General features: G+C 60.1%; 2 protein-coding genes across 2 annotated transcripts; one reads left to right on the top strand and one right to left on the bottom strand.

The window, feature by feature from the left end:
* Positions 1 to 1059: 1059 nt before the first annotated feature.
* On the top strand, positions 1060 to 15448 carry LOC123589448 (mesothelin-like). Its single transcript, XM_045461535.1, has 14 exons — positions 1060 to 1322; positions 1487 to 1621; positions 9210 to 9325; positions 11403 to 11562; positions 12166 to 12253; positions 12911 to 12954; positions 13058 to 13157; positions 13432 to 13610; positions 13688 to 13843; positions 13937 to 14079; positions 14158 to 14285; positions 14646 to 14740; positions 14975 to 15161; positions 15236 to 15448. Exons 2-14 carry the CDS (start codon positions 1562 to 1564, stop codon positions 15322 to 15324), a joined length of 1545 nt encoding a protein of 514 aa, XP_045317491.1. The 5' UTR covers positions 1060 to 1322; positions 1487 to 1561; the 3' UTR covers positions 15325 to 15448.
* Positions 15449 to 15753: 305 nt separating this feature from the next.
* LOC123589445 (mesothelin-like protein) lies at positions 15754 to 21276 on the bottom strand. Its single transcript, XM_045461528.1, has 13 exons — positions 21158 to 21276; positions 20205 to 20290; positions 19922 to 20048; positions 19650 to 19840; positions 19230 to 19320; positions 18910 to 19051; positions 18355 to 18548; positions 18111 to 18266; positions 17910 to 18037; positions 17213 to 17343; positions 17039 to 17133; positions 16567 to 16822; positions 15754 to 16148 (listed from the first exon to the last, which is right to left on the bottom strand). Exons 1-13 carry the CDS (start codon positions 21191 to 21193, stop codon positions 15883 to 15885), a joined length of 1899 nt encoding a protein of 632 aa, XP_045317484.1. The 5' UTR covers positions 21194 to 21276; the 3' UTR covers positions 15754 to 15882.
* Positions 21277 to 23660: the final 2384 nt, after the last annotated feature.

The raw sequence follows: 23660 nt of genomic DNA, 5'->3' as shown, positions 1-23660 counted from the left end.
TGCAGCCCACCGGGGAAGCCACAACGTACGAGAAGCCCACAGGCCTGGCTGACGCAGAGTGCGGTGCTGGCAGCCTCAGCCCTGGCCCTCGCGGGCGCCCTCAGAATGTCCAAGAAGACGAGCGGCCACCTAGCTGGTGGCCGTGAGCAGGTCTATAGCTGTGAGCAGAGGTGAGGCTCAGCAGGGCAGGGGACATCAGCCGGGTGAATAGCCACAGCCCCACCACCCACACATCTGCCTCAGGCCAGCTGGGGCTGGGTCACTGGTTCCTGTGGCTGCAGTCCCCATGGCCTCAGGGACACAGCGGCAAAGGGAAACATCCCTGGCCACCTACTGGACCTGGCCAGTTCTGGGGGGCAGGAAGGGGCCCTCTCGTTTCCTTGAGGCTGGGGCCCAGCTGCAGGCATGCAGCCACCCCCGGCAAGTGCCACCCGGCAAAGCGGGAAACCGAGGCCCTGGAACCTGCTCGCAGGGCAGTGGCTGAGCGAGAAAGTCACCCCGGGGGTGCCTGACACCGGAACCATCCCCACACTCCTCTCTCAAAGCCGAGAGACCTGACTCTTGCGTGGGCTCTGGTCAGTCATCGGACCTCTCTGGCCCCCAGTTTCCTTCTCTGTAAAAAGCCATTTGCAGTGGGTCTTCATTCACAGAATGAATATTCTGCTCTGGACTGGCGTCAGGGCGGAAACAGGGGCTCGGGGAGAAAGGGGCTGACCTCTCAGAGTCAGGAAGACCGCCAGCCAACGAAGGCTTCCTGGAAGAGGCCGCCTGGTGCAGAGACCCGTGGCAGGTCTGCTCCAGGCTCCAGGCCAGCCTACTCTGGTTCTTTTTGTTATTTTGCCCACACTGGGGAACAGGTGTTTCGAGAAACCGGACTGGAGACAGCCTACTGAACTCGGGGCACGGACCCTGCCGTGCCAGGACCTGGGTCCTGCCGGGGAGCCTGGCCGCCCACCCTTGGACTCATGGAGATGATCCGATTAGACGGAAGCGCGTCCACACCAGCGATCAAACCAGGAGTGACCGGTCATCCGACTCCTTAGCCGTGACTGGATGCCTTCCCTGATGAGGAACAGATTTAGTCCTGTGAACAGGAGAAAAAAGGCCTTTTCTTTTTGTGCAGAATAAGCAGCCCCACATTTGTTTTGTTCACCCAGAGAGTGACAAGGCCAGCAATAGCCTGGGGGCAACGCCTGACAGAGAGGAAGGACAAACGGAGGTCGTGCATGAGGAAGGAGAAGCCAGCTGCACGCCTGAGCGCAGCTTGCAAAAGCCGGAGCTGAGCCATGCTGGGAGGAGACCGGAAAGGAAGGCACATCCAGGTTGCCAGGGTGGGGGGTGGGAGCTTCGTTCCAGGTGTCCGCCGTCGGGCCGTCCCTCACATGGTCACCAACACCTGTTACCCCCACCTTTCTAATTTTGTCCGTCTCCTTGCTTGACTTGGAATCTCTGTGGTCACAGGGGCTCCTGTTCTCCCCCGTTCTGGGTACTCACTGAGCCTCGGGCACTTCTAGGCTTCGGCTGTCCCTCTCCTTGTTTGACGCCTGCCTGCTAACTGCCAATGGTTTGTGGAACAGGAATCCTTCGTTCTGGTGAAGTCAGACTCACCCACAATCAGCAGGTAGTTTCTGTTTGGGTCTTGGCATCTTTCGCGACTCCTCAGTCCGTGTCCTTCTATGTGCCTAGAGTGTTCTCTGCCGTACGCACGTCTTACTGAATTTGGTACCCAGCTTGTCTGCCGTGCGGGCAAGGGGCCTCATTTCCCTGCCCCACCTGTCCCATGGACTGTCCCTTTCCCTGCCATTGCTGGTAGCTGTCCCTGCGTGCACACGGGGGCATTTTGCGTCGTCTCGTGCCTGCCCCGCTGTCTGTTCCTAACTTCATTACGCGTGGCTTTGTCTTAGTATCCAGGAACTTGTCTCTTCTTACGTCACGGATATTTTTTTCTCTTTATTTTTAAAATAAAATCGTTACATTCCTGAAAAAAAAAAAAAACAACTCGTATTTTAATCTTTAATAGGATTGAATCGATTGGGGCGCCTGGGTGGCTCAGTCAGTTGAGCGTCCGACTTCGGCTCAGGTCATGATCTCGCGGTCTGTGAGTTTGAGCCCCGGGTCGGGCTCTGGGCTGACAGCTCAGGGCCTGCAGCCTGTTTCCGATTCTGTGTCTCCCTCTCTCTCTGCCCCTCCCCCACTCATGCTCTGTCTCTCTGTCTCTGTCAAAAATAAATAAACATGAAAAAAATTTTAAAAAATAGGATCCAATCGTACAGAACAATTTTAGGAGCACTGACAGCATTATCCTGCTGGGTTGTTCTCTGCATTACTAGGCCGATTCCTAGAGATCTTGTGGATCTCGTCGTTATTAGAAAGGATTACTTTTCTACTAAGTTTGTTGTTATTGCTGACCTGAATGAATGCTGTTGATGTTTTACGGTTGTGCAATATACATAAAACTTACTCTTTTAATCACCTTTAAGCGTACGATTTGGTGGTTTTAGGTACACTCACAACGCTGTGTACCCATCACCACCGTCAACTTCCAGCCGAACTTTTTATGAAACGGACATTCTGCACTCTTTTTTTTTTTTTTTTTTTAATTTTTCTTTTTCAACGTTTATTTATTTTTGGGACAGAGAGAGACAGAGCATGAACGGGGGAGAGGCAGAGAGAGAGGGAGACACAGAATCGGAAACAGGCTCCAGGCTCCGAGCCATCAGCCCAGAGCCCGACGTGGGGCTCGAACTCACAGACCGCGAGATCGTGACCTGGCTCAAGTCGGACGCTTAACCGACTGCGCCACCCAGGCGCCCCTCTGCACTCTTTAAACAGTGATTCCCCTCCCCGCTTCCAGCCCCTGGTAGCCCCTGTTACGCTTTCTGTCTCGATGCGTTTCCCTTATCTGGACGTTGCATAAAGAGGGAATGTTTGTCCTTCCACATCTGGCTGCTTCCGCTGAGCACCATGTTTTCGAGGCCTGTCCACGTTGGAGCGTGGGTTCCATTCCTTCCACGGCCGACTCATATACGCCACCGCGGACGGTCCACGTGCTTTGTTCACCGTTCGTCTGCCGATGGGCGCTTGGCGTGTTGTCGCCTCTCGGCTGCTGTGAACGTGGGTGTACAAAGTCTGTTTGCGTTTCTGTTTTCAAGTCTTGTGGGTGCATATCTTCAATCGCTGGGTCGTGTGGTCATTCTGGGTTTAAGTTTCTGAGGAGCTGCCAGGCTGTTTTCCACAGGGGCTGCACCAGTGAACGCTCTCACCAGCGGTGCACGAGGGAACGGCTTTTCCGCATCCTTGCCAACGCTTGTTAGGCTGTGGATTTTGAAATCCATCTTATTGTGCAATTTATGTACAATAAAGGCATCTGTTTAAAGTGCACCATCCAAAGAGCCTTGGCACGTACACACCCATGAAGCCACCACCGCAACCAGGATGCGGAACATCTCCACTGCACTTTTGTGTTCGTTACTCCCTGTGGAACAGGAATCCCTAACCTGGGGGCAGCTGCCTGGCTGAAGGCAGCCGCGGATTTGCTTTTTGTCATAATAGATTAGCTTGCATTTTGAAGTTTTTACAAAGATTTTATATTCTCTTTGCCCTCTGCTCCTTCACTCAGCATGATCTTGAAACTCATTGTTTCTTCACGTGTCAGTGCCTTGTTCCTCCTTGTTGCCAGATGGACAGACCACATTTAGTCTGTCTGTTCATCTATTGGTGGAAAACTGCTTTTCCCCATTTTTGGCTACCGTGAATAGAGCTACTGCGACTGTTCTTTGCGTGGATGTACATTTTCATTTCTCTGGAGCCATTACTTAAGAGTGGAGTGACCAAATCGCGCAGTGAGGTGTAGGTCTAACGTCTTAAGAAAATGCCAGATGAGGGGCGCCTGGGTGGCTCAGTCGGTTGAGCGTCCGACTTCGGCTCAGGTCATGATGTCGCAGTTCGTGAGTTCGAGCCCCGCGTCGGGCTCTGTGCTGACGGCTCGGAGCCTGGAGCCTGCTTCGGATTCGGTGTCTCCCCCCAAAAAAGAAAAGGAAACGCCAGACGAAAGTGATGGCATTGGCACGCGCGTCCACCAGCAGCGTGTGACTGTTCGGCCGCTCCGTATGCCTGCCGACGCTCAGCGCTGTCAGTCCCTTCCAACTGACTCGCTCAGGGGGGCGAGTGTCACACGGATTTGATTTGCGTTTCCCTGGGCGGTGGGTGATGTCGGACTACTGTTGTTGTCCCCGCACGTTCCAGGTGTGTTGACTGGCCATTCACACACCTTTTGTGAAGTGTCTGTTCAAATCCTTAGCCTCTTTAAGTGATCGATCTATGTTTTAAGCGCAGTGGAGTTAATATACAGCGTTGTCAGTTTCGCACACGCGGTACAGTGATCCAACGATCCCACATGTCACCTGCTACCCATCATGCCGAGTGGGCTCTTCACCCCCAGCACCGACTTCCGCCACCCGCTCTGGTAACCGTCAGTGTGTTCTCTGTAGTTGAGAGTCTGTTTCTTAGTTTGTCTCTCTTTCTTCCCCCTTCATTTGTTTGGTTTCTTTTTTTTTTTTTAATTATTTATTTTGAGAGAGAGAGCATGAGCCAGGGGAGGGGCAGAGAGAGAGAGGAAGAGAGAGAACCCGAAGCAGGCCCTGAGCTGTCAGCACAGAGCCTCATGCGGGGCTTGAACTCACAAACGGAGACATCATGACCTGAGCTGAAATCAAGAGTCAGATGCTTAACCGACAGAGCCCCCAGGCGCCCCCATTTGTTTCGTTTCTTAAATTGCACGTATGAGTAAAGTCACATGGTATTTGTCTTTGTCCAACTGGCTGTTTCACTCAGAGCATCATACCCTCTAGCTCTATAGCTCTATCCATTTGTTGCAAATGGTAAGATCTCATATTTTTTTTTTACGGCTGAGCAATATTCCATTCTCTATATACACCACTTCTTCTTGTAAAAAAATTTGTTTATTTGTTTTTGAGAGAGAGAGCGAGCACGCACAAGTGGGGGAGGGGCAGAGAGAGGGAGACACAGAATCCGAAGCAGGCTCCAGGCTCTGAGCTGTCAGCACAGAGTCCCATGAGGGGCTCGAACTCACGAAATGCGAGATCGTGACCTGAGCCAAAGTCGGACGCTTAACCGACTGAGCCCCCCAGGCGCCCCTACACCACCTGTTCTTTATCCATTCATCTATCGATGGCCATTTGGGCCACTTCCATAATTTCACTGTTGTAAATAATGCTGCAATGAACATTGGGGTGCAGCATGTATCCTTTTTAATTAGTGTTCTTGTATTCTTTGGGTAAATACCCAGGAGTGTGATTACTGGACTGGGGGTATTCTATTTTTTTTAAATGTTTATTTATTATTTTTGAGAGAGAGTGTGAGCAGGGAGGGGCAGAGAGAGAGGGGGGCAGAGGATATGAAGCGGGCTCTGTGCTGACAGCAGCGAGCCAGATGTGGGGCTAGAACTCATGTGCGGTGAGATCATGACTCAAGGCAAAGTTGGACACTCAACCCACCAAGCCACCCAGATGCCCCCCCCCCGGGGGGGGTAGTTCTATTTTTAACTTTTTGAGGAACCTCCATACTGGTCTCCACACTGGCTGCACTGGTTTGTATTCCCACCAGTAGTGCAAGAGGGTTCCCCTTTCTCAACATCCTCGACAGCACTGTTGTTTCTCATGTTGTCGAGTCTAGCCATTCTGACAGGTGTGAGGTGGTCCCTCACTGGAGTTCTGATTTGCATTTCCCTGATGATCAGGGATGTTGAGCGTCTTGTTATGTGTCTGGAGGCCATCTGGGTGTCTTTGGAAAAATGTTCATGTCTTTGCCCAATTTTTAATTGGATTATTTGCTTTTCTGGAATTGAGTTGTATCAGTTCTTTATGTATTTTGGATACTAACCCCTTATCGGCTATGTAACTTGCAAGTATCTTCTTCCATTCAGTCGGTTGCCTTTTAGTTTTGTTGATTGTTTCCTTTGCTGTGCAGAAGCTTTTTATCTTGATGAGGTCCCAAAAGTTTATTTTTGTTTTTGTTTCCCTTGCCTCAGGACACATGTCTAGAAGGAAGTTGTTACAGCCCATGTCAGATAAGTTACTGCCCGTGTTCTCTTCTAAAGGACTTTTATGGTTTCAGGTCTCACATTTAGATCTCTCATCCATTTTGAGTTTATTTTTGTGTGTGATGTAAGAAAGTGGTTCAGTTTCTCTCTTTTGCATGTCGCTGTCCAGTTGTCCCGTCCCCGTTTGTTGAACAGATGGTCCTTTTCCCACTGGATATTCTTGCCTTGGCCTGTTTTTTATTTTGTTTTGTTTTATTCTGTTCTACTCTAGCCTATTTTTAAATGCTTGTTTATTTGAGAGAGAGAGAGAGAGAGAGAGAGAGAGAGAGAGCGCATGAGCAGGGGGGAGAGGCAGAGAGAGAGGGAGACAGAGAATCCCAAGAAGGTTCCACACTGTCAGTGCAGACCCCAATGCGGGGCTTGAACTCACGAACCGTGAGATCATGACCTGAGCCGAAATCAAGAGTCAGATGCTTAACCAACTGAGGCCCCCAGGTGCCCCGGCCTATTTTTAAAACATGGCTTTAATGAGATATAATACCCACGTCGTACAACTTACCCATTTAAAGTGTACCATCCACTGTTTGTTGTATTCACTGTGAAGGACCTCCTTTAACCTAAATTATCGAACACTGAATTGCTTTGCAATTTGATTTTTGCTTCAGACTTGATCATGTCCCTTCATGATTTTAACCTCAAATTACAAGGGAAAGAAGAACTTGTATGTGAAACATACACACGTTACTGCCATCTCAACCAATGACGTTATGTGAATCGCAAGGACGCGGGTCACATGTTTCCCATGCTGTCTAAGCTGAAACGAGAGGCGGGCTCCCCACTCCCCTGTGCGTCGGCAGCGGCTCTGTGTTTTGAGTTCAAACTACAGCTCCTCAGTGTTCTCGCAAAGGAAATTTCCACATTTCAAAACCCATTTAACCGTGCAACTGAGGAGCTCCTACCTGACTCTCAATTGGAAGTGATTAATCTTGTTATTAAGCTCATCCTGTGGATTTTAAAATTCCAAATCGCGTGTTTGCCATTTCTAAAACTTGGTTATATGCGTGTGTGTGTGTGTGTGTGTGTGTGTGTGTGTGTATCCTACATCTCCATTCATGAAAGCCTATTTTCCATTACTCAGTTGAGTATAGTTGTAATAGCCGCTTTAACAATTTTATTTATTTATTTATTTATTTATTTATTTATTTATTTATTTATTTATTTTTGAGAGAGAGCATGAGCCAGGGCGCAGCAGAGAGAGAGGGAGACACAGAATCCAAAGCAGGCTTCATGCTCTGAACTGTCAGCACAGAGCCCGATGAGGAGCTCGAACTTGTGAACTGTGAAGTCATGACCTGAGCCAAAGTCGGACGCCCAACCAACTGAGCCACCCAGGTGCCCCTGGATTTTTTTCTTAAGCAAAGTATAGTTGACACGGTCTTGGATTTTACCATGAATACTGTGACTGTCATGTCGTAGAGACACTGCGTTCTGTTATATTCCTGTGAAGACTGTTGATGCTTTTGTCTTAGCAGGCAATAAACTTGATTAGGCTTGAACAGTGAGCTCTGCATACCCGTCGGTCTCGGCCAGTATTTCATCTTTGGCTGAGCTGTTTCCAGTCTGCCTTGCACATGCATGATTCAGGGGTCAGCAAGAGACCTGGGTAGAGTTCAAACACAGAATTTGGGGTCCCCTCCCCAGGCTCTCTTTCAAAATTCTCCACTTATTCTCTGGGATCTGCTGATCCTGGGCTCTTTCCTCCTTCAGCCAGAAAGATGGTGGGATCTCTGCTGGAGCCCGATCACGGGGGCCCTGCCTCTGACTGTCTTCAGGGCAAAGCTACATACGCAGAGGGAGACCTCCTCCCTGCTGCTCTCCTCCATCAGTGTCAATTCCCCTCCAAATTCTGCTAGCTTCCATTCCTTCCCCAGGACCCTCAGGGACTTGGTTGTTACGATTTGTCCAGAATGTTTCAGTTGTCATCTGTGGTCGGACCTACCTTCCTCCCTCCCTCCCTCCCTCCCTCCCTCCCTCCCTTCCTTCCTTCCTTCCTTCCTTTTTTAAAAAAATAATGTTTATTTTATTTTTGAGACAGGGAGACAGAGCATGAGCGGGGAAGGGGCAGAGAGAGAGGGAGACACAGAATCTGAAGCAGGCTCCAGGCTCCGAGCTGTCAGGACAGAGCCTGATGCGGGGCTCGAACTCATCAACTGCAAGATCATGGCCTGAGCCGAAGTTGGATGCTTAACCGACTGAGCCACCCAGGCACCCCTTTAATATTTATTTTTACTTTTAGGAGACAGAGAGAGGGAGAGCAGGGGAGGGGCAGAGGGAGAGAGAGACAGAGGATCTGAAGTGGGCTCTGTGCTGACCAGCAGAGAGCCCAATGCAGGGCTGGAACTCATGAACCGCGAGATTATCACTGAGCTGCCGAGCTGAAGTTAGTCGCTTAACAAATTGAGCCAGCCAGGCACCCCTGGATGGACCTTTCCCTTGTCTTTGTCTTTCTTCCTTTCTTTTAATTAATCTTTAAATTTACATCTAAGTTAGTTAGCATATAGTGCAATAATGATTTCAGTAATTCATTCCCTGTGTATAACACCCAGTGCTCAACCCAACGAGTGTCCTCCTTAATGCCCATTACTAATTTGGCCCATCCCCCCACCCACAACCCTCCAACAACCCTCAGTGTGTTTTCTGTCTTTAAGAGTCTCTTGTGTTTTGTCCCCCTCCCTGTTTTTATATTATTTTTGTTTCCCTTCCCTTGTGTTCATCTGTTTTGTGTCTTAAAGTCCTCATATGAGTGAAGTTCTATATCTTTCTCTGACTGACTAATTTCACTGAGCATAATACCCTCCAGTTCCATCCACGTAGCTGCAAATGGCCAGATTTCATTCTTTTTGATTGCCGAGTAATACTCCATCGTGTATATATTCCACATCTTCTTTTCCATTCATCCATCGCTGGACATTTGGGCCCTTTCCATACTTTGGCTGTTGTTGATCGTGCTGCTATAAACATGGGGGTGCACGTGTCCCTTCGAAACAGCACACCTGTATCCCTTGGATAAATGCCTAGTAGCGCCATTGCTGGGTCGTAGGGTAGTTCTACCTTTAATTTTTTGAGGAGCCTCCATACCGTTTTCCAGAGTGGCCGCTCCAGCCAGCATTCCCACCAGGAGTGCCAAAGAGATCCTCTCTCTCCACGTCCTCGCCGGTGTCAGGACCAGTGGGGCGGCCTGCGGAGATCCCGTGGCGGCACCAGGTGGGGGACCCACCCTTGCCCACTGAGCCTCGTCTCACGGCACGAGAAATGGGGCAGTGAGACGCTGTGAAGTAAGGCGTCAGCTCCCAACTCGAGCCTGGTACGTGCCCACGCCCCCCAGGGGAGGCCCAGGCTGGGGCTGCTCTCCACCCGGGCCCCCCCCCCCTCCCGGGTGACTCCCCCCAACATTCCTGCGGCAGGAGCAGCCTGCTCCCAGCTGGCAAGGCCTCCTTTGTTTGGCTCGACTGACCTGAGGGGGTGCCGGACTCTTGGCCACCTCGCTTCCGGGTTGAGGAAACCAAGGCAAAGGAGGCTCGGGTTTGGTCGATCGCCCTGAAACAACCACAGTGCAGGGCCCACTGGCACCAGGGGACGTTTCCAGGGGACTTTCCCGTGGTGTCCTGGGGTCCAGCCCAGTATCCAGGGCCAAAAGGGGCTGACCATGGCCTCATCCGCGTGGGGTGGGGACAACGGCCCAGCTGGGGTCTGGGTCACCCGCATGAACATGCCTGGGGAGGTGAGGGTGGGGTCACGTCCATCAGCACTCCTGGCACCTCTAGCCAAGGTCTGAGTGGGAGCGGGGGTTAGCCAAGGCTGGTCCCAGGGCCCACCTGGGAGGGACCCTGGCTACCCCAAAGAAGCAGGCTGGGGGGGGCAACCCGGCCCCTGCCACCACAGATGCCCCCTTCCAAGGTCCTCGCACTCGGCGAGTGTGAGGCCCCCCCCAACTCTCCTCAGGGTCAGTTCTGCCCTAGTGCCAGCTGCTCCGGCCACACCGCGTGACCCCGGGCCGGCTGCACAGCGTGTCTGTGCTTGGGGCTGACTAAATGACCATGCGTGGAAGACCCAGAACCTGTCCGGCTCCCCTGCCAACTCGCACCAGAAGGACCTGAAGTTGGGAATGCGGTCTGACTTCATTTTCTGTCGCTTGAAGACCAGATGGTGGGTGGGGGTTGGGCTGGGGTGGGCCGGGTGGGGCAGCTGGCCTGCCCCGAGTTCTGAGCTCTTGATGCTCGGGCCGGGGAAGGAGCTGGACGTTAATCTGTCAAGGCAGAGCTACCTCTGCCTCATTCTGCGCTCTGAGCAGCTTGTGGTCCGCTCAGACCCCAGACCCCACCTGGCTGCAGGGTAGGGGCAGAAAGGCAGGGGCAGGGCCAGCCTCTCTGTCACCAGGCCCCACCGCCAGGGCCCCGGACAGGCCCCGAACCTTGCCCGCTCTAGCATGTGCCAGCATCTGAGTAGGGCCCAGCATGCAGTTGGCCCTGAGCCAGCGTGTAGGTGTTGAAGGGTGACAGCGACCAGGTGGCTGCTGTCATAGAGGCCTCAGGGTTAGAGATGGGGCCAGCCCTGACACCCTCCCTGTACTGCCCCCCCCCCCCCCCGGCCCGGGGAACGATGCAGGACAGAAAAGGAGGCTCGAGAGCAGGCTCGCAGAGGGAGACAGAGCTCTGCCGGGGACTGTTTCCACGTCACACGCAAACACGGGCACTCCAGACTGGCGGGAACAGACTTGAAACCGCAGGTCGAGCTCAGGCCACTTCGGAAGCTGCAGACCTGACAGCTGAAGTGCCTCTGTGGCCCCAACCTGGCCTTCCGGGGGTGGGTCTGGGGGTGGAGATGTGAGGATGCAGATTCCAGGGCCCACGGTGGCCTGCAGGGGCTCCCGGGAAGCCCCATCTGAGGTGCTGGGGCGTCTCTGGTTACATGGGCCTGGGGAGGGGCCCACCTGGCCTCACCCATCCAAGGGGGGGGGTCCTCCCTCACTCCACTGCCCGTTTACTGGTCTGGGGGTCTGGTTTTCTCGTGCCACCTCTGGAACCTGGGCGGGGAGGGGTGAAGGCTCACCTGGGGCCACTTCCCAGGACACACCCCCAGCACTAGGCTCCTTGCCCCGCTGAAAGGCGTTGCTGATGGGTGAGTGCGCCCCCCTCATTTTTGACCCCGGGTGGGGCTGACGCAGGCTTGCACGGAGGCTTGCAGGGAGGGGATGTCTCCGATCACCACGCCCAGGGCGGGCAGCCTCCCTCCCTGGGAGAGGTGAATGTAGTTTGGCCTACACTGGTTCGGTCTCCCGCAGGTCCCCACCCTACCTGGGACAATACTCCCTGGAAAGCGGCTCTCCACCCACTTCCACACCCCACACTGGCTGGCAAGGCCCCCTGAACCCCACTCCAAAAATGCAGGGGAACCGCCCCAGAATCCCTATCCACCCACTGCTTCACCCAAGGGACTGGCAGGTAAGAAGGGGTGTTGTACCCACAAGACACCGAGGCCTCTGTCTTGGGAGGGACCTCAGAAGAGAAAGCAGGAGGGCAGGTGGGCCTCAGTGGCCTTGTCCACATGGGCCCTGGGTTTGCACAAAGCCTGGCAGGTGCCAGGAGCAGGAGGATGGGGAGGAGAGAGTGGCCACGCCCCAGGTTGTGGGGGGGGGGGTCACTCAAATCTATCCCCAGCTCTGGTGCAAATGTGGAATCAGGCCAGCCTGGGCCAGAGGCAGCCCTGCCCTAACCAGTTGCCCGCCTGGGCTCTCACTGCTGGGGACCTGGCTGACTCAGACTCAACACCCCCTGCAGGAGGGGCCGGCTTCCCGGAGGGGGCGGGTCAGGTGGACAGGTCAGTCCTGAGAGCAGGGCTGGAGGCCGCAGAGACGCCACCTGCAGGGGCCTGAGAAGGTTCGGTGTGGGGTTCTGAGACCGTCCAGCCTCATAAGGCCCTGCACTGGCCCAGGGTGAGGCAGGTGGGTTGGAGGGGAAAGGAGGGGTGCGGGGGGGGGGTAGTCAGGGGGATGGGGGGGTTGTTCACCCAAACGGTGGGGATATCAGAGCGGCTGTCCTCCACAGACAATGGCCTTGCAGGCTGCTCTGCCTCCCCTGGGGTCCCGTGGGACCCCCACCCACTGCAGCCTCCTGCTCCTGCTTCTCAGCCTCGGTGAGTAATGCGGTGGGGGCGGGGGGTGCTGCTGCAAAGTAGTGGGGGGCCAAACAGCTGAGGGGCCTCAAGAAAGGCTCTCATTGCCCCACACCTCCTCCCTACCTGTGGGCAGTGCCCCCTCCCCCATCCTTGGCAGGTGCCCTGAGGTCAGGCAGCTGTTCCAAGTTCTGGGCAGGTGGCCCGAGTCTTGGCAGGTGCTCCGAATCTCGGCGGGTGCCCTGAGTCCTGAACAGGTGCCCTGAGTTCCAGATGGGTGCCCCAAGTTGTAGGTAGGTGCCCTAGACCTGGGCAGGCTGTCAGCCGTGTCTCTGTCCCCAGAGGTGACTGTGGCGGCCCCCCTGCTGGACCTCCACGCCCTGCAGCATTAGCGGCTGAGCCAGGGCAGTGATGGGCGCTCAGGCCAAGCTGAGAGTGTCCACGGAGAGGGTAACTCTTCGACCGGAGCAGTGAAGGCTTAGGAGGAGGATGAGGGACGCCTGGGCCCCTTGGGGTGGGATGGGCTGTGACATCCTGGGGTGCAGGGGCCTAAGTCTGTGGGGGGAGCACAGTGTTGGGGGAGCAGCTTTGCCTCCTTCCTACACACGGTGGGGGCCGGTGGCAGGCACCCCAGGAATCCCTGGCTGTCCCTTCCAGCCTTATGCTCTTCCCCCGCAGGGTGGGTGCTACCTTCCAGGGTCCGGGCTGCAGACTCACGACCGGTAAGTTCCCTCTGGGGAGACAGAGGAAGGTATCTGGCCCCAGGTAGGGGGCCTCGGACCCCCGGCCATGCACAGCTCAGCTACAGCCCTGCTGTGTCCTCAGGGTGTCACGACCCCCTGGCTGCAAGGCACCTCCCGGGACCTGTCTTGGCAGCGGCCTGAGCTGACCGTCCTCCTCCCGAGGGACCGGCGGGACACAGAGAGTAAGTGGGAATCCCTGTCCCACTGGCTGTCAAGAGACCCGGGGATGGGGTAGGGTCGTGGGCTCACACCTGCCCATACCCGTGACCCTTTCTGGCCGCTCGGCTTGCTCCACGGTGACAACCTCGGAGAAGGGACAGAATCACTCCATTCTGCTGATGTGTAAACTGAGGCCTGGAGGGGGTCCTGCATTGCCCAGGGTCTGTCTCTGTGAGGTTTGGGAGGAGGAGGTTGACAAGAGACGTCCAGCCCTCAATCCCCCGCCTGCCCCCGCAGAGAAAGCCTGCCCACCAGAGCGGAGGGCCCGTGTGGTGGATGAAAACCTTGTCTTCTACGAGCCCTGGGAGCTGGAGGCCTGTGTAGATGGGGCCCTGCTGGCCGCCCAGATGGACCGGGTGAACACGGTGCCCTTCACCTACCAGCAGCTGGGCGTTTTTAAGCGCAAATTGGACGAGGTAGTCCATGAGGGGCTCCTACCTGCCCACCCCGCCGGAGCATCCCCAGCCATCCATCCAGTCACCTCCCCGGGCAGCTCTATCCACAGGGGTACCCCGAGTCCCTGGTCCGGCACCTCGGGTACTTCTTCCTTGAGCTCACCCCCGAGGACATCCACAAGTGGAACGCGATGTCCCTGGAAACCGTGCAATCTCTTCTTGAAGTCAGCAAAGGGCACGAAATGGATGCTCAGGTGACAGGGAGGGAGCGGGTGGTGTGAGGCCGTGCAGACCCCAGGGGACTGTGGGTCTCCTTGCCCCAAGGCACCCGTGGCCTCCTTCCACAGGTGGCTGCCCTGATTGCCCGCTATCTGGCGGGAAGGGGCCAGCTGGACAGGGCCACCCTGGACACACTGGCCGCTTTCCATCCGACGTACCTGTGCTCCCTCGGTCCTGAGCAGCTGGAGTCAGTGCACCACAGCGTTGTTTGGTGAGTCCCAGGGGTCCGCCGGGGGTGGTGGGCACGCTGCGCCCTGGGCTCACTGTCCGGGCCCTGCTGCCTCTCCAGGGCAGCCCGGCCCCCGGATCTGGATGCGTGCCGCCCGGCCCAGATGGACGTACTCTATCGCAAGGCCCGCCTTGCCTTCCAGAACACGAGCGGGTCTGAATACTTCGAGAAGATGAAGCTCTACCTGGGTGAGCCAGGGTACACCCAGGGGGCGGTGATGGCCAAGGCTCCCCACGCAGGGGCCGCCAGTTCCTGCCTCACGAGGCCACTGCTGGTGTGACTGGTGGTCACTGTGCCCTGCGCCCTTATGAGTGTGTGTAGGTGGAGACCCTGTGAGTTCTGAGCCGGCCCAGATGCTCCCGCGGCCACCTCCGGCCTCTCCACGCACCCTGAGGGTCAGATGGGCACCAGGGGAACCCGGGGCCCAGGAACTCCTTAGGAAAAGGGAATCTTGGGGAAGGAGGACGGCTTCTTGCAGCCTCCGGGCAGGGGATAAGACTGGGGGCTGTTGCGAGGTCTCACGCTTGGGGCCCTCTCCCCGCGGTCAGGTGGGGCCCCCACGGAGGACCTGCGGGCTCTCAGCCGTCAGAACATAAGCATGGACTTGGCCACATTCCGGACGCTGCGGCCCGAGGCGGTGGTGGTATGGCCACGGGGCGGGGCCTCGGGGGCGGGGCCACATGGGGCGGGGCCACGGGAGGGGCGGGGCCAGGCAGGGGCTGCCTTCGCGCCGGGGCGAGCGCCGAATCCTGGAGCGGCCAAGGCAGGGTCTGTGCGCCCGGGAAGGGAAGCGCCGGGAGGTTTGGGCGGAGCAGAGCCCGGCAGCCTTCTGTGGGTGAGGCAGGGCGCCTTGACGGCCCGCTGGGGGCTCTGGCAGCCGCTGACCGTTGCCGAGGTCCGAAACCTTCTGGGTCCGAACCTGGTGGGCCTGAAGACGGCGCGGGAGAGCAGCCCCGTGCGGGATTGGATCTCACGGCAGCGGCAGGAGGACCTGGACAGTCTGGGCCTGGGGCTCCGAGGCGGCATCCCCAATGGCTACCTGGTCGTGGACCTCAGCTTCCGAGGTGGGCCAGGGTGGCCGGCTGGGTGGGGTCGGAGCGGAGCGGCATGGGGCGTCTGAGTCACTCCCTCTGTACAGAGGCCCTCTCGGGGGGCGCCCGCCTGCTCCGACCCGGACCTGTGCTCGCTGCGGTCCCGACTCTGCTGTGGGCTTTGGTCCCGAACTGAGCCCGCTGCTCCGGATGCTGGACCCGCCCTGCTGGAGGCCCTGCCTGGCCAAAGCGGCCCCGGTGCTCCCTGGCCCGCCTCAAGGGGACTGGGGTTCAATAAAAGGACACTTTCCTTCCCTGCAGAGGCACCCTGTGGTGTTCTGAGGACGTGGTGGGAAGGCCCTGACCTGGTAGATGTGGTTCCCGAGTTGTAGCCCCTCCTGTTTGCACTTGGAGGAGGGGGTCCAGGGGAGGTAGTCCAGGCAGGCAGGTGGCCTTCAGGGCCTTCCTACCACTGTTTCCAGTCCCGGGGTCTCCCCTCCGAGTCCAGGCCAACACTCAGGGTGGCGTCTGGAGACACGGCCGGAAGACCACGGCACAGAAGTCCGTTCCCGGCTGAGAAGGTCTCTGCCCCTCCTCGGGCTCAGAACAAAGGGACACAGGCGGAAAGGTCACCTTGTCTTTTATTCGAATCCCTCCGGGATGCCCCCTCCCAGCAGCATCTGAGGGAGACCAGAAGGCTGGGACAGCATCTCCGTCAGCTCTTCAGGGCTGGTCTCGGGGTGGGCCCACATCCTCATTCCAGCTCCGTGTCCTGGGAGCTGGATGTGGGGGGGGACCAGCCCTGCGGGCCCCTAGAATGCCGGACATGGTGGGCTCCAGCCACCAGCCCCCGTTTCCCTGCTCGTGGTGCTGGGGCGGCGCCATCTTCAGAGGCCATAGTGGGGGTGTCCCAGGAGCAGTCCTGGCTGAGCCCTGGGGTGCCCCAGTACAGCAGCCACAGGAGGCCAGAGGGCAGGGCCACAGAGAGTGGCAGGTACCCCAGATGGGCTGGTGGGCTGCCTGTAGGCAGAACATGGAGGGAGCACCCATCAGTCCCAGCTGGGAGCCGCCCCCGGGCTGTCCCGCCGCCTCCCGGGCCTGGGCACCCCCTCAAGGCTCACACCGTCCCTGCAGCTGGGGAAGGCCATGTAGGCTGCTGTCCTGGGCCCTGGGCCCTGGGCAGGGAGGACACAGCTTCTCCCCACCCCCCCCACCCCACTTTCTGGCACTCAGCAGGTTTTGGAGGAGGGGATTTTTTCCTCCAATAACTCAGCCGCCAGTGAAGAGTGAGGCCGGTGTCACCCAGATGCCACCCAGGGAGACAAACAGAAAGAGTGGCCGACAGAGTGTGAGGTCGGGGGTCCACAGGGGCGCTGGGCAGACCGACTGGGCCGGGTGGGGAAGGCCCACCGGAGGCGAGGGCGGGTCGGGAGCATACCGGAGGCGGGGGCGCTGTGCCTGGGGAGGCCTGACGTGGGGGCTGGGTAGGGCCCCCGGGGCGCGGTGTTGGGGGTGACGGTGGTGGAGCGGCCTGGGCCGCTGAGGCCGGCAGGGTCCGTGTCTAGGCCCAGCTCGCCAAGAGCCGACCTGTTGAGACTGCGCAGCCAAGAGCTGATGGTCGGGTGGCTCCGTGCCTTCTGTAGGTCCCCCACGTTCTGGCCCAGCAGTGTCGTCACATTGCCGACACTCAGGCTCTGCGAGGGAAGGGAGGGGGCCGTGGGGGGGGAGGTCCGGAGGGTCCCGCAGAGGCCAGCTTTGGGGCCAAGGGCAGACCTGGCAGGGCAGTGCTTGACTGAGGAGTGAGCACAGGGGTGAGGCCTGGCAGCAGTGAGCTGGGGTTCACGCGGTCTGCATCCCTCTGACTTTGGGGTGCTTGGGCCTCCCCTGGGCGGGCAGCCCCCAGGGCCCACCTGCAGCACACGGGGGTTCAGATTGGTGAACGTGTCGATGTCCATGGAGACGTTCGCCTGGACCAGATGCCGCAGCTCCTCCACGGGGGCACCTCCTGGGGGCCGGGCAGTGGTGAGGGGAGAGGGGCGGCGGGCTTCTGGGGACGGGCTGCCGCACACAGGGCAGGGTCTCACCAAGGTAAGGACGCATGAAGCGGTAATAGGCAGCCGTGGTCCCGGTGCTGCCGAAGGCCTCGCGGGCCTTGGCGTAGAGCACGTCTTTCCGGCTCTGAGGGCAGGAGGAGATATCCAGGGCCCCGGCCAGCCTGGGGGAGGAGGAGGCTGCTGGGCAGGCCGGGAGCCCCTCACGCTCCTGGCCGCCCCCCTCCACAGCTTTCCTCTCGCCCCCTGTACTGTGCCTAAGAGCGTCCCTCCCCAAACTCGCACCTGCCCCAGCCTCAGAAGGTGGTCTTGTTTGAAAACGGAGTCGTGGTCGCTATCTGTAGGTCTATTCTAACATGACCCCACGCTGAATTAGCGTGGCCCAAGGTCTAACAACCGGATGCAAGAAGGAGATGTGTACGCAGACAGAGTGCGAGGCCGCGTGACCACGGAGGCCGAGGCCCGGGGCGAGGCGTCCGCCAGCCCGGGAAGGCCAAGGGGTTCGGGCAGCCCCAGAAGCAGGAACGTCCCCTGCAGGCCTCAGAGGCAGCTGGTCCCGTGACGCCTTGATCTCAGACTTAGGGTCTCCAGACAGCGAGAGGTCTCAAACGGCTGGGTTCATGGCACTCTGTTGTGCAGCCGGAGAACACTAACAGCCTTAGGTGGCCTGGCCGAGCCCCGCCCTCCTTGGCTGAGGGGCGGTGAGGGGGCGGTCACTGGGCCTGCTCACCGGAACTCCGAGGGCCTGATGGCCTGGATCTGCCTGGCACTCATCCAGCAGAGGCGGGAGCCCCCGATGGCCACGAGCAGGGCGCCGGTGAGGGTGCCGTTGTGGTCCAGGTACTTCTGTAGCACAGCCTGGAGGCGAGGCCGGGTCAGCGGGGCCGGGGTCGGCGCCCCCCACCCCCACGCTCCCCCGCAGCGCCCTCACCTCAGTCTGGTTCTCCAGGGCCACATCTGAGGCCAGCAGGGCCACGACGGTGTCTCCGGACGTGACGTTCCACTGGCCGATCTCGGAGCGGGAGTAGAGGTAGACCAGCGAGGCGATGAGCGGCAGCTGCTCCTCGGGGACCCCGCGCGGGTAGACCTGGGGTGGGCGTGGGGGGGGGGGGGGTCAGGCCACACCGCCCGGCGCCCGCCCGCCCGCCTCTTCCCGCAGCCGGTCCGCGGCGCACCCGAGCCAGCTTGGCCTTGACGACGCGCTGGCACTCGGCCGGCAGTGGGTGCTGCAGCAGGGGGTCCAGGTTGGCTTTGAGCACGCGGCTCCCCAGGCAGGACTCCAGCTGCACGCAGTCATAGTGCACCAGAAAGAGGTCGTCGCGCAGCGTGGCCGCCGTGATGTCCCCGCGGAGGCAGGGTCTCCCTGTGGCTGGGGGTGGGTTGGGGGTTTTGAGCTGACCTGTGCTGACCTGGGGCCCCAGCCACCTCACTCCTGAATTTGGCCTGCCCTTGACTCTCTCCCCAAGCTTGACCTCTAGCCAAGAAAACTGTGTCCAGACCAGATTGAGTTTGACCTCGACTCCCAACCCAGGCCCGACCTTACGGTTCAGCTCCACTGGGCTCTAATGAACCCCGATGCCCCCCCCCAACCCCCCCGCACCCCTCGGCTGGATGCAGACCCCTAGGCCACGCCCAGGCCAGCATGCCACATGTTGGGTGAGCCCGCCCTAGGGTTAGGAGCCCAAAGCGGAGGAGACAGAGCATCCCCGGGCCACAGTGGCCACACTGACCTGTGCCCCGCTTGGGCCGAGAGGCCACCGACTCAGCCTTGGCCTTCAGAAAGCCAGTGACGAAGCGCCTGGCGTCCTGCCGGCTAAGCCGCCCAGCTCGGTACGTGGCCACCGTGCTGCCGAAGAAGTCCAGGCCCACAGCCTGGCAGAGCGGGCATACAGACTCCATACCCTGGCGAGGGGCTGGCAGGGGCCCCTGGTTCCTCCTCCCGCCCCGCGGATGGAAACCCTGGGGCAGGGGGGGGACTGGGGACACCAGTCCCCAGCGGAGCGGCTGCTGGAAGGCCAGCTGGACAACCCCCCACTCCAGAGCACCCTACCTGCTGCACCTGCATCCACAGGCTGGAGCTGATGTAGGTGGCCAGGGGTCCCAGAGCCCGCAGCCCCTCTAGGTTCCAGGAACCCGGAGGCCTGGCATGTGGGAAGGGGGGCGCTGTGTCAGGGTCGGGAGCACAGCCCCCGGGGCCTGGAGGCTGCCTGCCCCTCTCCGAGCACCCACTTTCTGGGGCCTTCCCTGCGGGGGACACCCTGCTCAGGAGAGACTCTCCCGCTCTGGGTGTGGGGGCAGGGGACCGTGGGGTTCGGAGGGTGGGGGCAGCACCCCTAAGCCGGCGTGTCCCAGGCTGCGGGGTCAGTGGGGCTGTGAGCCGGGGCGAGAGGTCGAAGGTCAGCAGAGCGGTACACACTGGCGGTCTCCTCCGGAGGGGGAGGCCTGGGCAGAGAGTTCCGGCCCTGCCTACCCAAGCGTGGTCTCCCCACTGGCCAGCAGCGTGTTGAGGGCGGCTTGCTGGGGGACGGTCAGCCGATGGCAGCGCTGCAGATTCTGCAGCACACGGGGGTCCGCGGCCACGATGCTGGACGCGTCCATGTCGCACACCAGGACCCCGAGGAGCAGCAGGTCAGAGGCGCTGAGCCGCAAGCGGGGTCCTCCCTACGGGACGGCAGGTCAGCGTGAGCCTGGCCCCACTTCCGGTCCACCCGGCCCACCCCGGGGCCCGCCCGCGGTGCCTACCAGGCAGGCCAAGGCCACACGCTGCAGGGCGGCCCTCTGGTCCGGCAGGTTGGCCAGCAGCTCCGTGTCCCCCTGGGCGGCACGGTGGGTGAAGGCCCGGCAGTCGGCTTCCCTCACCTGCGTCAGGCTGCGGGAGGGTTGGGGGGCCGTCGGGAGGGTGGGGACCGGCCAACGGTGCTCTGGGGCGGCCCGGATATCCCTGGGGAGCTGGGGTCCCCGGGACTCCCAAGGAGGCACGCTCAGCCTGTGCCGCCCAGGTTTCGGGCCGGGAGCGGGCACTCACTTGTAGAAAAGCAGCAGGTCCGGCGGGTGGAGCTCAAAGTCGTCCTGGAGGCCGTGCAGCGCGGCCAGGTTGGCCAGGCAGCTGAGCTGGGCAGGGCGGTGATGGGTCACTCGCCCGCCCAGCCCGGGGCTCCCCCGGCCCCCTTCTCTCTGCCACGCTACCCTCCCCCTCAGGGTGGCCCCTTCCCTGCCTGCCTGGACCCCCCCTCACCTGGACATCACGTCGTCTTCCCGTCTCAGCCGCTCTCGGGATGTGTCAAGGCCAGCCCGAGAGTCCTCCCCACCCTGGGCCCCCCTGCACTACGGTGACCCAGAGGCATTTATCTCAGGGCCGCCTGCCTGGATTTCTTGTGTTGCTTGACTCACTTTGAGGTCCTGCTAGGTTCAGTACTAATTCCATACCAATGTTATAAAGAGACAAAATGGTAGCTTTTCTTCTTTCCGTTTCTTTAAACTCAGGGACGGGCAATGCTTGGATCAGTGGTGGGTCGCGGGGAGAGGCCAGCAGGCTGGGGGATCTGCCCAGGGCCCAGAACCCGTCCCAAAGGGGGACGCTGCATGACAGACGGAGGGAGGAAGCGGCCAGCACAGGCCTGGCGGATAAGCCCTCACCCGAACACAAGAACAGAAGGCAGGGGGTCTGCAGGTAATTGGCGGAGAAGGCCCTAGAAATGATCCAAAGTGGGCAGCAGCAGAGAATCACTCAGGGGAGGGAAAGCCCAACCTCTGGAGGGCCAGACCCCCAGTCGCGTTGGGGTCTACTGAAGCGACACCCCTCAGGCGGTGGGGACGCTGGCGGTGTCTCCCGCAGGGCCCCAGTGCTCCCCCCTTCTCTCCCCCACCGTGAGCTCACCCCCACCCGGCCCCGCAGGCCCCCCGCTGGCCCGTGTCCTGCGCTGGGGACACCCCTGCCCTCAGCACCCCAGTCTGCGCCCATCCGCCACAGCCATTCACCTGCCAGGCTCTGAGGAGGACCCGGCGAGTCGCCATCGCCCTGATGAGAGCGGAGAGCTGGTCCCGGGGCAGCTGGCTGGCCGGCTGGCACCAGAAGCTGTGCAGGAGGGAGGCGTTGGCACTGGGCAGAAAGGAGGCAGGCGGTGAGTGGGGGGGGGGAGGTGCGGTGTAGCCCGGACTGCAGTGCACAGGAGGGAGGTCAGCTCCCCAACATCCAGGGGCTGAGACACAGGAAGGGTGGCTGGTGGCGCCTGGGCGCAGGCAAGACCGCTGCTCCGCTCGGCACGCACTTGTGCCCCTGTGGCACGTAGTTGGCCCCAGGCTCCAGGCGATGAGCAGGGCTTCAGTATGGCCCCAGCCTGGACTCTGGGTCTGTGCTTCCGCCCGGGGCCCGGTCCCAGGGGGCTCTGAGCTCGAGTGAGCTCCCCGGCCCCAGCGACGGCTGAGTGTTTGGAGCAGATGTGGTCCGGGCATCTGCGGTGTCACCACGGCCAGGCTGGTTCCTAGCTGAGTGCTCCGCAGGCTGTGCGTCTACTAAAACCCGTGTGTGGGGAGGGCATCTCATGGGACTTCAGCCTGGGTCTCCGGTCCTGCCTAATCAGCACACTGATTGGTCAGTGATTGATGGTCCACAAGAGGTCTCTGACTCCCAGGGAAGGGAAGGGTGGCTGAGCCCACGCATGAGCCCTCTGAACAGTGCTTGGGAATTACCGAGTCTCTGTTTAGGACCTGAGACAGCAGCCAAGCCTCGGGGCAGGGGAAGAAAGCCGAGAGGACTCTGGCCGGGAGAGCAGAGTGAGAGGTGAGGGGTTCAGCGGCCCCAGCTGCGACAGCCTGGGGGACCCACTCCTGGCCACTCTGGTGTGGTTGGGACATGATGCAGGACACTGGGTGATCTGGGCCACCTTGGGGCAAGGTCGGTGAGTGCTGGGGGCAGCCCTGCCTCAGCCTCGCCTGGGCCGTCAGGTGCAGCCCCTGGAGCCGCACCCTCCCCCCCCACAACCCCCCCCCCCCCCCCCGCCTGCCAGGGGATCAGCTGCCAGGATGTGACCTGTAGGTTGGAACTGCAGGAGGGGCTGGCACTCACCTGGCCCACAGGTCAGCCCTGCTGGCATCCAGCCCTCCCTGGGAGAAGCCCTGGGCCTGGGGACAAGAGCAGTGGGCGGTGAGCCACATGAGGAGGGCGAGGCCTGGGCTCACCTGGGCACCTGGAACAGAATGGGCCATGAGCGGCTGACGCCCCCCCCCCGCCCCCCCACCCCCTGCCGGCACGGCTGCGCCTGCCTGGTGGGGGCATCCGTCAAGGGTCTGCCCAGGGCTCCCTGTGTCCCTATGACCACAGATGGTCCTGCCACCTAAGAGGAGCCGGCCGTGGGAACCACCCCCGGAGGGTCCACGGTGCCCCTTTGTGAGGGGGGGCAGTCTCACCTGCTCTTAGGCCCATGGCTGTGCAGGAAGGTGTGGGGTCACGGGCGGTGGGTTCAGGACGAGCTGGAGAGGAGATAGGACGTGATGAGGCCCACGCCATCACCGTCCCCTGCCCTCCTCGGCCCGGGCACAGAGAGGACATTGCAGTCTGGGGTCACACAGGATGGCTGCCCCACAAGTGTGTCTGTCTTTGGGGAGGGTTAACAGCCCCACAAACAGTAGCTCTGCGGAACCAAAGGGAGTGGCAGAAGGGGGCCGGCCCTAACCCTGGGGCCTTCCTTATTAGCAGGTCAGGGCTCATGGCACCTGCAGGCTCTGGTGTCTCCGATAAACAGATCTCCACACAGCTGCAGGGCAGGAGCGGTGGTCCCAGTAAGTCCCCCACACGGGGCTGGGGGTTGAAGCTTCAGGGGTTCCCTAACCTGTGCCCACACCTGGGTGGCCTAGAAAGCTCTCTTCTCCTCCAGGGAGACCTGGAGGCCCAGCCAGACCTTGCCTCCGGCCACAACCCCCACCACAGCCCCGGAACAGCCCCTGGCCAGCCCGCAGATGGAGGTCCTGAGGGTGTTGGCGCTTGTGGGCTTCTAGATTGCGCTCCACCCAGGGTGTTACTGTCCCCTGCAGGGAGCAAAGCGTTAGCTCAGAGGGGCTCAGCTCCCCACCCAGAGCCACGATGACACTGACTCCCAGCCTGCGCCCTGAGGTTCGGGTGGCCCTGCCCCAGCCGTCACTTCTCACCTGGGCTCGGAGACCTTCTGCTGTAGAGGGAGGCTGCTCCCGCGCCCCGGGGTGGCTGTCCAATGCAGGGGGGTATAAGCCAGGTGACGGGTGCTCCGGCCACTAGGGACCCCAGCCCACCGAGTGTGTCAGACCCTGCAGCTGAGCCCTGGGGCACAGGGCTGGTGCAGGGGGTGGGCACCTGTGTCCCTGCTCGGCTCCATGCCTCGCCTGACACCCTGCCTGCCTGGCCACCCAGTCCTGCAGCGGTGCCTACCTGGCAGATGTGCAGGGGAGAGACCAGGGCTGTGCCAGGTGACGGTGCCGTGTCCGCCCCGGGGGACCTTGAGCACAGCAG

Source organism: Leopardus geoffroyi, chromosome E3 (assembly GCF_018350155.1).
Source record: "Leopardus geoffroyi isolate Oge1 chromosome E3, O.geoffroyi_Oge1_pat1.0, whole genome shotgun sequence".
NCBI classification, from domain to species: Eukaryota; Metazoa; Chordata; class Mammalia; order Carnivora; family Felidae; genus Leopardus; species Leopardus geoffroyi.
This window is presented reverse-complemented; position numbering and strand designations above follow the sequence as displayed.

Bases quoted from the DNA above. Each gene is read 5' to 3' on its own strand.
- LOC123589448 (XM_045461535.1), top strand. From the start codon at position 1,562: ATGGTTTGTGGAACAGGAATCCTTCGTTCTGGTGAAGTCAGACTCACC. The intron at 13,844-13,936 runs GTGACAGGGAGG...CTCCTTCCACAG, and splicing joins GGCACGAAATGGATGCTCAG to GTGGCTGCCCTGATTGCCCG. The intron at 14,080-14,157 runs GTGAGTCCCAGG...CTGCCTCTCCAG, and splicing joins GTGCACCACAGCGTTGTTTG to GGCAGCCCGGCCCCCGGATC.
- LOC123589445 (XM_045461528.1), bottom strand. From the start codon at position 21,193: ATGGCGACTCGCCGGGTCCTCCTCAGAGCCTGGCAG. The intron at 19,052-19,229 runs GTAGGGTGCTCT...CCGCTCTGCCAG, and splicing joins TGTGGATGCAGGTGCAGCAG to GCTGTGGGCCTGGACTTCTT. The intron at 18,267-18,354 runs GTGCGCCGCGGA...CGCCCACCCCAG, and splicing joins TCAAGGCCAAGCTGGCTCGG to GTCTACCCGCGCGGGGTCCC.